Source organism: Ursus arctos, unplaced genomic scaffold (assembly GCF_023065955.2).
Source record: "Ursus arctos isolate Adak ecotype North America unplaced genomic scaffold, UrsArc2.0 scaffold_20, whole genome shotgun sequence".
NCBI lineage: Eukaryota > Metazoa > Chordata > Mammalia > Carnivora > Ursidae > Ursus > Ursus arctos.
The window spans coordinates 56,477,996-56,490,943 of NW_026622875.1; the positions used below are offsets into that span (position 1 = coordinate 56,477,996).

The 12,948-nt window shown below is 35.1% G+C and overlaps 1 protein-coding gene across 1 annotated transcript in view; it reads left to right on the forward strand.

Moving 5' to 3' along the window:
• TOPAZ1 (testis and ovary specific TOPAZ 1) overlaps window positions 1–12,948 on the forward strand; it is a 129,348-nt gene that overhangs the window by 37,858 nt on the left and 78,542 nt on the right. The window contains exons 6-9 of the mRNA XM_057316080.1: window positions 7,209–7,273; window positions 9,349–9,488; window positions 11,386–11,471; window positions 12,187–12,312. Coding sequence (XP_057172063.1) covers window positions 7,209–7,273; window positions 9,349–9,488; window positions 11,386–11,471; window positions 12,187–12,312 — 417 coding nt within the window. The remainder of the gene's footprint in view (window positions 1–7,208; window positions 7,274–9,348; window positions 9,489–11,385; window positions 11,472–12,186; window positions 12,313–12,948) is intronic.

Genomic DNA, 12,948 nt, shown 5'->3' on the forward strand with positions numbered 1-12,948 from the left:
ACCTCAGTACTCAGTGCTGGAGATGTTCATTTGCAGAGATCCAGATATATGTTCCTGCCTCTAAGACTGATTCCGTGGGTGTTCAGGATGGTCTGGTACCTATCCAGCTCGACTCGGGACCAACTGAAAAAGGGGACCCCTACTCCTCCACCATCTTAACTCCTCCTCCACGATTTTTTTTTTTTACTTGACCCATGGAGGCTGCTGGTTGCACGTCTTTTTTTTTTTTAATAATATTTTTTTATCATATTATGTTTGTTACCATACAGTACATCCCTAGTTTTTGATGTAAAGTTCCATGATTCATTACTTGCGTATAATACCCAGTGGACCATGCAATACGTGCCCTCCTTAATACCCATCACCAGCCTATCCCAGTCCCCATCCCCCTCCCCTCTGAAGCCCTCAGTTTGTTTCCCAGAGTCCATAGTCTGTCATGGTTTTCTTGTTTTTGTTTAAGAGAAGGGGATGATACATTTATTCTTCTAATACCATGGTGAGCCTTAAAGTATCAACTTTTTAGAAAATACATGACTAGATAATAATATTTGTCTTTAAGATATCTATCTGGCCCCCAAATTTGGGAATTAAACTTTATTCATTTCTCTCCCCTTACATTTTAGAAGTTTGAGGGGATAGATTGGTTAACTTTAGGATGTACATGTGAGCTACCACTTTTCTGCATTTATATATAGTTTTCTATGAATTTTTAGAAATTCTTCCTTATTTATCTTTTTTTATATATATTAATTTATGTAATAACTAAGTAATATATATATTCTGTTTCTCCAGAGACCTTGTTGGGTTTTTTTGTTTGTTTGTTTAAAGATTTTTTTAAATGTTTTTTATTATATTATGTTAGTCACATACAGTACATGCCTGGTTTCTGATGCAAAGTTTGATGATTCATTAGATTTTATTTACTTATTTGATAGAGAGACAGCCAGCGAGAGAGGGAACACAAGCAGGGGGAGTAGGAGAGGAAGAAGCAGGCTCCCAGGGGAAGAGCCTGACGTGGGGCTCGATCCCAGAACTCCGGGATCAGCCCTGAGCCGAAGGCAGACGCTTAACGACTGAGCCACCCAGGCGCCCCAGAGACCTTGTTTTTATTTTGTCTTATATATCAGTTATACCCAGAATCCTTACGTAACAATTGTTAGGTTTACCATGGTTGTAGTAATTGCTTAATGAATCTAGTTTTGAACCCTAGAGAGTTAAAATGCTAGTATACTTTTTTTAAAGTTTTTATTTTGAAATAATTGTAGATCCACAGGAAATTGCAAAAGTAGTATAGAGAGGATGTAAGTACCCTTCAGCTAGTTTTCCCAGTGATTACATCTTTAAGTACAATATCAGAAACAGGAATCAGATATTAGATGTGAGTATATGTACTTCTGTGTATTTTATTAAGTGGGCAGATTTTTGTAGTCACTACTCCAATCAAGATAAAGAATTATTCCAACACTACAAAGATCTCCCTTATGTTATTCCTTGGTTACACCTTTCCCCCTACATCTAACATTCCTAATCTTAGCAAACGTTAATCTGTTTTCCATCTCTGTAATTTTGGTGGTTTTTTTTAATATTTTATGTATTTGACAGAGAGAGACACAGCAAGAGAGGGAACACAAGCAGGGGGAGTGGGAGAGGGAGAAGCACGCTTCCTGCTGAGCAGAGAGCCCGATGTGGGGCTCGATCCAAGGACCCTGGGATCATGACCCGAGTCGAAGGCAGACGCTTAACGACTGAGCCACCCAGGTGCCCCTGTAATTTTGGTATTTTGAAACAGATGTGGATTTGCTGAAGGTTGGCTAGGAGATTATTAATTTTGTTACTATTATAAAAGAACCAGCTTTGGTTTTATTGACTGATTTTTTTTTCTCTGTTGTTCTGTTTTCTATTTCACTGACTTCTGGTCATTATTTTCTCCTTTTTTCTGCTTTCTTTGGATTTTTCCCATCTTCCTGTAGTTTCTTAAGGTTGCAGCTAAGGTCATTGATTTAAAACTTACTCTTTTTAAGACAATTTAGTGTTATAAATTTATCCATGAATACTGCCTTAGCAGCATCCCACATTCTTTTAACTTGGAAATGGTTATAGAGTGATGAACAAAATATAATAGAAAAATTATTATTAAAAAAAAAGATTCACATGCAGTGGTAAGAAGTAACAGATCTCATGTACCCTTTACCCAGTTTCCCCCAATGGTAACATTGCAAAACTGTAGTACAATATCACAACCAGGATATTGACATTAATACAGTTAGAGATACAGAACATTTCCATCACAGCAACAATTCCTCTTGTTGCCCTTATAGCCATGCCTCCTTTCTTCCTGGCTACCCCTAACCATTCCTTAACCCTTGCCAATCATTAATCTGTTCTCCATTTCTATAATTTTGTCATTTCAAGAATGTTACATAAATGGAATCATTGAGAGTGTAACCTCTTCAGATTTTTTTTCCCAGCATAATCCTCTGGATAGTCATCAAGTTTGTTGCACGCATCAATAGTTCATTCATTTTTATTTCTTAGCAATACTTCATGGGATGGGTTACCACAGTTTATTTGAAAGATCTTCACTCACTGCTGGACATCTGCGTTGTTTACAGTTTTGGGCAATTACAAAAAAAGCTACTATAAACATTCGTGTACCAGTATCTGGTGAACTTAATTTTTAACTTCTCGAATAAATGCCCACGTCTGCAGTTGCTGGCTGTATGGTAATTGCAGGATAAGATTGTAACTTAGGTGAACTTAGCCTCCAGATACTCTTCTGCAGTAGCAGACAGTTTAAATATTTGTTCAGTTCTTTTAGCTTTAGCTGGGCTGTTTGGAGTCTACCTTACAAAAATATAGTTCAGTGGTCAGCAAGAAATCTGGATGAAGTTTATAAGCAGATTTCAGGGTTTCCTCTCTTAGGCTCTCTCCTTTCCTGGATTCCCAGCCTTACTTCCCAACTGGGACTTTATCCTAACTGACTTTATCCTAAACTTAGCCTTCTGGCTTGTTGTTTCAGTAAGGCAAATTTTTGGCCTTCTCAAGCAGTTCCAACTAGGACCTGCCTTCAGGAATAAAGCTAAAAGCAGAAGAGTTAGCCAGTGCTATTCCTTCTTTCCAAGTATAGACTTCCCTCCAGATTCTGCCAGCTTTTCATATATTTCTAGTGTTTTCAGGCAGAGATTTTTTAAATATTTTATCTAGGGATTATAGTTTTTACCTGCAGGAGGATTAGCCCAATGAGACATACTCTGCCATTTCTCAAAGTGGACCTATTGTATATTCTTTTTAATTTTATACAAATGGTAGCATTTTATACAAATGGTAACATACCATTCTTTATCTTGCTTTTTAAACTTAATATATAATGGAGTGTTTCTTTTCAATGTATGTAATCATGCCTTGTTTTTATAATTGTATAATTATCTACTGCATGAATATACTCTATTCAACAAGTTCCACTGTTGGTGGACACTTGGTTTGTTCCCATTTTTTGCTATTTAAATATTGCTGCATTATGTATCCTTGAACATAAGGCATTTTGTATATGCGCAAGAATTTTTGGATTAATTCTTAGAAGTAGAATTGTCAGATTGGCCTACATAAAGATGGCTGTGGTTTATACTTCCAACAACATTGGGTAAGAATGCCAGTTTTCTCCCCATACACTAACCAACTCAGTATTAAAATTTTTGTCCCATCTGTCTATTTTTACAAATGACTTTTAGTTTTAATTTGCTTTTCTCTTATGAGACTAAGCATCTTTTAGTATGTTGAAAGGCCATTTATGCTTTTTTATTAACTTTCTTTTTATGTTTTTTGCCCATTTTTCTTCTGAGATTTTGATCTTTTTTTTACTTGTAGGAACTTTTCATGTATTAAACATATTCTTCCATCACTCATTGTCAGGGAAATACAAATGAAAACTGCAATGAGATATCATCTCACACCTGTCAGAATGACTAAAATTAACAACCAAGACCAACAGATGTTGGCGAGGATGCAGAGAAAAGGGAACCCTCTTACACTGTTGGTGGGAATGCAGGCTGGTGCAGTCACTCTGGAAAACAGTATGGAGGTTCCTCAAAAAGTTAAAAATAGAACTGCCCTATGATTTAGCAATTGTACTACTAGGTATTTACCCAAAGGATACAAATCTACTGGTTTGAAGGGATATGTCCACCCCTGTGTTTATAGCAACATTATCAACAGTAGCCAAATTATGGGAAGAGCCCAAATGTCCACCAACTGATAAATGGATAAAGAAGATGTATTATATATATAACAGAATATTACTCAACCATAAAAATTAATGAATTCTTGCTGTTTGCAACAACATGGGTGGAGCTAGAGAATATTATGCTAAGTGAAATAAGTCAGAGAAAGACAAATACCATATGATTTCACTTATGTGTAGAATTTAAGAAACAAAACAGATGAACATGGGAGAAAAAAGAGAGGCAAACCATAAACAGACTCTTAACTATAGAGAACAAACAGGGTTGATGGAGGGGAGATGGGCAGAGGTATGGGTTAAATGGGTGAAGGCTATTAAGAAGGGCACTTGTGATGAGCTTTGGGTGTTTTATGTAATTGATGAATCACAAAATTCTACACCTGAAATTTAGCATTACACCATATGTTAACTAACTGGAATTTAAATGAAAACTTGAAAGTGCAAAACAAAAGCACATAAACAAAAAATGTATTCTTTGTCATATGTTCCCTCACTTTCTCCTATTTTCTTCTCTGTAATCTGACTTGATTTAGGAGTTTTATTTTACCTTGAAGGAGGTTTTTATTTTTAGTCAATCTGTTAGTTTTCTGTTATGGTATTTGAGTTATGAGTCATATTTAGAGAAGCCCTTCCCCATTTCAGGATTTAAAATTTCCTCCTGTATTTTCTCCTGGTGTTATTTTCTGTTTTTTATTACGTTTGAATTTTCATCTATCTGAATCTAAAATTTATCTTGGGAGAAAGAATGTAGAGACAGTGTACCCTTTAAAAATTTTTTTGATGGATGGTTTTTGTATTCTCCTAGTATAAACAAACTGAGGGCTTCAGAGGGGAGGGGGTGGGGGAATGGGATAGGCTGGTGATGGGTATTAAGGAGGGCACGGTGCACTGGGTGTTATACGCAAGTAATGAATCATGGAACTTTACATCAAAAACTAGGGATGTACTGTATGGTGACTAACATAATATAATAAATATTATTAAAAAAAGAAAATATCTAAAATATTTATATTCGTACCTGTTGATATCATAATTTTTTATTTCTGCTTTTGGTGTCATGCTTAGGCTTTTTCCACCCTCCAAATTATAAAAATACCCACCTTTATTTTATTTTTGCTACTTTTGACATTTATTTTTTATATTTAAATCTTTAATGAACCTAAAAAGTATTTTGACATATGGTGAGTTGGTACCAAAGTTGTTTTCTACCCAGTTAACTAGCCTGTTTTTCTACTGCCATGTATTGAATCATTTCCTCCCAAATTTCAAATGCTATCTTTAATATTCTCACATTTTTATGTATGGAACTATTCCTTTTCTTTTGTTTCATTGATTGCACGGGTCCTTGTACTAATACCATACTGTCAACTATTTGAAAAATAAAAATAGCAAGTAAAATAAAAATAAAACAAGGAAGGCTTGCTTTAAAAGACACGAAGGTGTAGTATAAATTTAAAATAATTTTTGGCTGTTCTCCTAAGAGTGCTTTTAAATTCACATAATAAAGTGGTTTTTAAAATGTATAAATTAATTTGGGGAGAATTAACATCTTTACCTTTAATAGTCTCATTCGGGAACATGACATATTTTTGTATTTGTGAATGTTTTATGTTTCTCTGTTGATTTTTATAATTTTCTTTGCAAGGATTAATAGTATATGCAGTGTGTATCATTATTTTAATATATGCTTATGTACTTTAAAAAAGAATAGTTGTTGGGGTGCCTGGGTGATTCAGTCGGTTAAGCATCTGACTCTTGATTTCAGCTCAGGTCATGATCTCTGGGTTGTCAGATTGAGCCCAGAGTTGAGCTCCATGCTGTGTATGAAGCCTGGTTAAAATTCTCTCTCTTCTCCATCTGCCCTTCCTTCCATGCCTGCATGTGCGTGTGCTCACGCTCTCTCTCTCTCTCAAAAAAAAAAAAAAAAAAAAAAAAGATAGTTGTTAAGAGAGTACATTTTCAGAGTTCTCATCATAAGGAGAAAATTTTTTTTCTCTTGTTCTTTCTTTTTGCCATATTTCCATGAAAAGATGGGTGTTAGCTGAATCTACTGTAATGATTTTACAATATATGTAAATCCAGCCATCATGCTGTATGCCTTAAACTTATACAGTAATATATATCAATTCTTAATGAGACTGGAAAAAATTTTAATAATTAAAAAATTAAGTTTTTCAAAATTAAAAAGACTAGAGAGGGGGTGCCTGGGTGGGTCAGTCGTTAAGCGTCTGCCTTCGGCTCAGGGCGTGATCCCAGAGTCCTGGGATTGAGCCCCACATCAGGCTCCTCCACTGGGAGCCTGCTTCTTCCTCTAGCACTACCCCTGCCTATGTTCCCTCTCTTGCTGGCTGTCTTTCTCTGTTAAATAAATAAATAAAATTTTTTTAAAAAATAAAAATAGAAAAAAAAAAGACTAGAGAGATGTAAAATAAGATATTAAATGATTATCTCTGCTCAAATGATAGGTGATTTGGGGGTTTATTTTCTTGATGCCGGCCTGTTTTTTCAAAAGTTTAATATTTACGCATGTATAACTTCCTTATAATTAGAAAGTCACAATTCCAGAACACTAATGTTAAATGTTTCGAGTATAGTGATATATGAAATACATATAAATACTTTTAATGAGAAAAATAAATGTTCATAAATACTGTCTGAAAATAAAAATTACTTAAAGCTTTTTATCTGAATGAAAACAAATATAACTTTAGTTGTTCATAATAATTTTAAATGTTGGCTTAACTAAAGGCGATGTCAAAAGCTGAGAAAATTTATGATTTCTATTAATTTTTCTCTTAACAGTGGAATTTTTAAGTCAATATTATTTCAAATAATACAGAATTGTCAGTTGGCCATTATGCTAGTGGTTTAATGAACATCTAATACATTCTAAATAATCTGGTAAGCCTCGTAGCTTAATATGGAATACAGAAATATTCACTTTGACTTTTTAACCATAATCTCTTTACAGTATAGATTTGCAGAAAAGGTGACTATTAAAGAAGAAAAAGAAAATATTTTTGAAGTTTGCAAAAGGTCTGTACCATTTTTAATTATGTAATTTAAAAATAGTCATATAATTTGTGTTTTGAGTGTTTTTTTTATTCTCTGCTCTATGTACTTGGGCTACTATGCCTTAAGCCATACATGGATATTATTAATTGGTATATCAGATATACCCAGATGTCAGGGATGCTTTCAGTTACCTTAAAGCTGTGACAAATATTTTTGAGCCATTAAAATATTTTTTTGAGGAAGGAATAAGGAATAGTGATAAAAGAAAAAAGAATGTGTACATTACTTTTATGAAGGTAAAATGATATAAATCAGGTGACTATTGCAGTTTGCAGGTATCTGATGTGGTTGTGGTAATTAGTACTAAGAGTTACAGTACACTCACTAGAACATATGCAAATACCAAGCTTAGAGTTGGAGGACACCTTGGAGATCACCTGATCCTTCCTGCACCCCCATTTTGCTGATGAGGCAAGGTATACTCAGATCAGGTGACAAATGTGTTCAAGTCCTTTTACATTGAGGCAGTAGTTTTCAAAGTGTGATCCTTGTAGCAGTAGCATCAGGTGGGAACATGTCACAAATACAGATTATTTGGTCCTGTCCGTGACCTGCTGAATCAAAAATTCTGGAGATGAGGCCCATCAGTCTGTGTTCCACAAGGCCACTAGCTGATCCTAATACGTTCTCAAGTTTGAGAAGTACGAAGGAAGAGCCTAGGTAAGAATTAGATTGGCACAGAAACCCAGTTTGATCCATGACCATTTGAAATTTTAAAAGGGAAAAAATGATAAAAGTTAACTTTTTTTTTCTATTGAAAGCATTTTGCTTACAAATCAAATAGTGTCATTGCAGCCTCAAGAGTTTTATCATCAGTTTGGCTCTACCATAATGACCAGGAGTGTGACATTGGACAAGTCACTGCATTACCCCAAGCTTCAGTCATCCAATCAAAAACAAAAGAATTTTACTAATCTCTTCCCTCTGTAAAATTCCATAATTCTTATTTGTTCTGTATTATTACTTTTGTTTTGAGGAAGGTTATGTTGATTGCACATATTAATGATGTCCCAAGTTAGAAAGAGAAATGAATATCTTTATTTTCTGTGTAATTTTTTTTTTAAGATTTTATTTATTTGAGAGAGCATGCGCATAAGCAGGGGTAGGGGCAGAGGGAGAAGTAGACTCCCCACTGAGCAGGGAAGCCTGATGCAGGGCTTGATTCCAGGACCCTGGGATCATGACTTGAGCCAAAGGCAGACACTTCACTGCTTGACTGAATGGACACCTGTGCATCCCCTGTGTAATTTTTAAGCTCTGTCAGTGCTACTAAGTTTGAACTGTTAGGAGTGTGGGACCCTCTTCTTTCTTACTATTTTTATTCTCCTCTGGCCCAGGGAACCCCAGCTGAAAAAGCTTATTAGAATTGTTTTTAAGGTAAAATATTATAGTATCAGTGATTTTTCTCCTAAAAACTAAATTCAATTATATCTATCAGTCAGCTTTGAGATACTTCCCACTCTCCCCCTTGCTTATTTCTTTTTCTAGATAAGTGAAATTCAAGAAAACTCTAAGTTTTTCTAAAATTGGGTATATAGGATCTCACATATTAAAATATAGTTGAAGCTGTTTAAGCAACCAAGAACAGTACATTTTTTATACCTTCTTCCCAAAGGAAGCTCTCAAGTACATGTATAAATTTATTAAATATACTTGTCCCGAAGAATAATTTATAATTCATTTATTTCATCGTACTATCAATAGAATAATTGGCTGATCTTTTCTGGATTAGAATGCTAGCTCAGTTCCTCCTCAGACATTTTGTCTGACATGATCAAAAATATTCTGCTCTAGTTTTAACCCAACTACCTTACTCCTACCTGTACCCCAGCCATTTAACAAGCATTGGTTTTCTATTTAAGAAGGCAAGAACACTTATTGAAAATACTGAAGAATCATAGTATGGTAACAATACACAGCATGGTGCATAGCATATACGTAGTGTGTTAGTTTGTGTTTCCACTTATTTGATTCTTATTACTTTAATGTTCTTAGAATAAACTTAAATTCTGCTTTTGGCTTTTCTGCTCACACAGTGAAGAGTCTAAAAATGCAGAGATTATGGTTGGTGAATGTCACTTAGCAGTACTGGCCCCAAAACCTCTGGGCTTGTCAGTGCCGCCTTTGAATTTAAGTGGTCATCAAGAAGACATGTTACTGAAGCCCTGGATGAATGGTACTGTTTTCTTAATAAAATTCTATATTTTGATAATATAGAAACTGGATAAGAGATTTTTTTTTTTGCCAAAAACAAAAAAGATTAGAAAAATCAAAACAAGCCTAGAATATGTTAAAATTAGAAAGTTTGTATACCTTTACTTAGAACTTTTGATGGAACAGTTTCTTAAATTTCTGTATTTATGTGATAGCAGTAGTACAGATAAATTATAGGCTATACCTAAAATATTCATATTTTAGTTGAGTATTTTGGAATTTTATAATTATTTTAGAATTTGTGTCAGTTTTTTTGATAATCCATAATGCTTTGAACAAAATAAGCAAGACTGAAGAATGAATTTAGAAACAATAAAATTTCTTTGTGTAGCGCACCCCTAATTCTTCTGTACTTTCCTGTTACTGACTTCGTGCTGTCTGGTGTTGTGTACTACAGCAGCACACCCAAATGATCGTGTGTTTTATCTTAAAAAGCCTTAACAGTTTTTATAATGAAAATTACAGCAAAGCTATGCAGCAGAAACTTAATCTTGTTCCAGATTCATCTGAATACTGCCAAGTGAAAAATGAAATTATTTAAAATAAACATTTTTATTTTTTTATCTTTAGAGAAAAACATTTCTAAATGTCCTAATTCTCCTTTTAAAAGACCAAGGGGTAGAATGCCTGGTGTATTTGTAGCTCAGGCAGCCATAACAAAATACCACAGACTGGGTGGCCTAAACAACAGAAATTTATTTCACACAGTTATGGAAGCTAGAAGTCTAAGATCAGGGTTCTGGCAGGATTCAGTTTCTGGCTCTCTTCCTGGCTTGCAGATGGCTGCCTTCTTGCTAAGTCCTCACATGGCCTTTCCTTGATGCATGTGCATGGAGAGAGAGAGCAACTCTCTTGATGTCTCTTCTTATAAAGATACTGATTCCATCAGATCAGTGTCTCACCCTTATGACCCCATTTATTTTTTATTTTTTTTTTTATTTTTTTTTTAAAGATTTTATTTTTATTTATTTGGAGAGAGAGAGACAGCCAGCGAGAGAGGGAACACAAGCAGGGGAGTGGGAGAGGAAGAAGCAGGCTCCCAGCGAAGGAGCCTGATGTGGGGCTCGATCCCATAACGCCGGGATCACGCCCTGAGCCGAAGGCAGACGCTTAACGACTGCGCCACCCAGGCGCCCCTTATGACCCCATTTAACCTTAATTCTGTGAAAGGCCCTGTCTTCGAGATTTTATTTATTTATTTATTTATTTATTTATTTATTTATTTGACAAAGAGAATGCATGCGTGCACGCGTACACACAAGCAGACAGAGCAGCAGGCAGAGGGAGAGGGAGAGGGAGAAGCAGTCTCCCCGCTGAGCAGGGAGCCTGATGTGGGGCTAGATCATAGGACCCTGGGATCATGACCTGAGCCAAAGGCAGACGCTCAACTGACTGAGCCACCCAGGCGCCCCAAAAAGACCTTATCTTCAAATAAAGTCACACTGGGGATTAGGGCTTGAACGTATGAATTTGTGGGGAGTACATAGTTCATTTCATAATGGGTTTGTCAGTTTTCTTTCCTTAGAAATTTTAATTGTGTATCATATATGTCTGTTTAATATAGAGACTGTCATTTGAATACAGTGTTCAGTGCTGCTGTATGAGGCTTTTAAGAAAGTATCTTCAGTTTAAAATGAGTTTAAAATTTTACATTTAGGCCTAGAAATACCTAAGGAGCAGCTAAGATGTAAGTCATTTTTTATTTCACAGGCACACACTGTAGCATCATAGTCAGTGAACTGAGTATGAGTAGTCCAAAGGGGAACTCGAAAGCAATAGTAGTGGTAATCCGTTTCATTGTTATGAAGGGCAGAAGCCACAACATGTTGGTGTGTGATGTCATTCTTAATCATTTCTAGATTTCAGATTTCCAGGAAAACATTATCTCCTAAAGCTGCAGAATCCTGAAACTTGTGAAATATTTAAGAGGGAAAAAAATGTAGGGGTAAGTCTTCCATATTTAAAAAAAAACCATAATCCTATAAAGTACATATTTTGGTCATATTACCCTATCATTTTTTAAAATTTTGAATGGCAGTTGGTGGTAAGAAGCAGAAAATGAGTAGTGATTCAGAGGATATTCACAAATAATATAAGAGGTTTAAAGCAGAAGGCTGGGTGGGTAGGATGGAGAGGGGATATCCAAAACAGAAAATATAGGATGAATAGTTACCTGTGGTGAAAGAGAAAGCTAGTGATTTAATTAAAGCAGTTTGTAGGAAAAGTTTGTTGTAAATACTTTGATTCTGTCATTTCTCTTTCTATTAATCAGAAAAGCTATGGAAAATTTGTGTTCTAAATAAATGCATCTGAAATATGATGCATATTATAATAGAATAACTTTTTATTATAAAAAGCAAAAGGGGCAGGTATATGAGAAAGGGGAGGGAATTATAAACTTTTAAAAACATATAAAGTAAAGCAGTAGTAACTTTGGAATATTTTATGTTGAAGGAAATTGCAGAAATTCAGACAAATCATTTTAAATTTTTTTCATTTTTTTTGAAAATATAAATTGGAGTTTTTTAATTTTAATCAAGTCAGCAAACAATTTGTCTTGATACTGTTTTGGGTATATAATATTTCTGGTTCCTTCAAATACTTTCTCAGTTGATTGTGGTGTTTTACAATTAACATAGAGAATTTATCTAATTTTCTAGGTGTTCCAGAAGTCCCTAGGGTTGATGCTACCCCATAGATATTGCAAATTTCATTTTAATACATTACGTGGCTGTGAGCGATCACAGTGCAAGTTTGCTCATGTGCCTGAGCAAGGGGATGAAAAGGTAAAATATGTAAAGTCTTTGAAGTAGAGATTGTTTTAATAATTATCTCAGTCATATGTTTTAATTCAGATTTTCTTTGACTCCTAGTAGCATAGATGAGCTTTGCCTGGTTTTGTGCTTTATATAAATGAAGTCATACAGTCTGTTTTCGTTAGTTTCTGGCTTTTTGCTCAATATTTTTGAGATTCAGGGGCGCCTGGGTGGCACAGCGGTTAAGCGCCTGCCTTTGGCTCAGAGCGTGATCCCGGCGTTCTGGGATCGAGCCCCACATCAGGCTCCTCCGCTGGGAGCCTGCTTCTTCCTCTCCCACTCCCCCTGCTTGTGTTCCCTCTCTCGCTGGCTGTCTCTATCTCTGTCGAATAAATAAATTTAAAAAAAATCTTTAAAAAAATATTTTTGAGATCCATCTATAGTTTTTACTTATTTACAAACATTTCTTTCTCATTGCTGTATAATATTGAATATTCCTTTGTGTGGGTGTATCAAAATTTATTTTATTGATAAATATTACTTTTGATTCATTTGGGTGGTAATTACAGTAGTGATGCTATCAGTGTTCTTCTGCATGTCTTTTGGTGAATATATGTACACTTTCTGATGGGTTATACTTAAAACTGGAATTGTTGGGTCATAGGA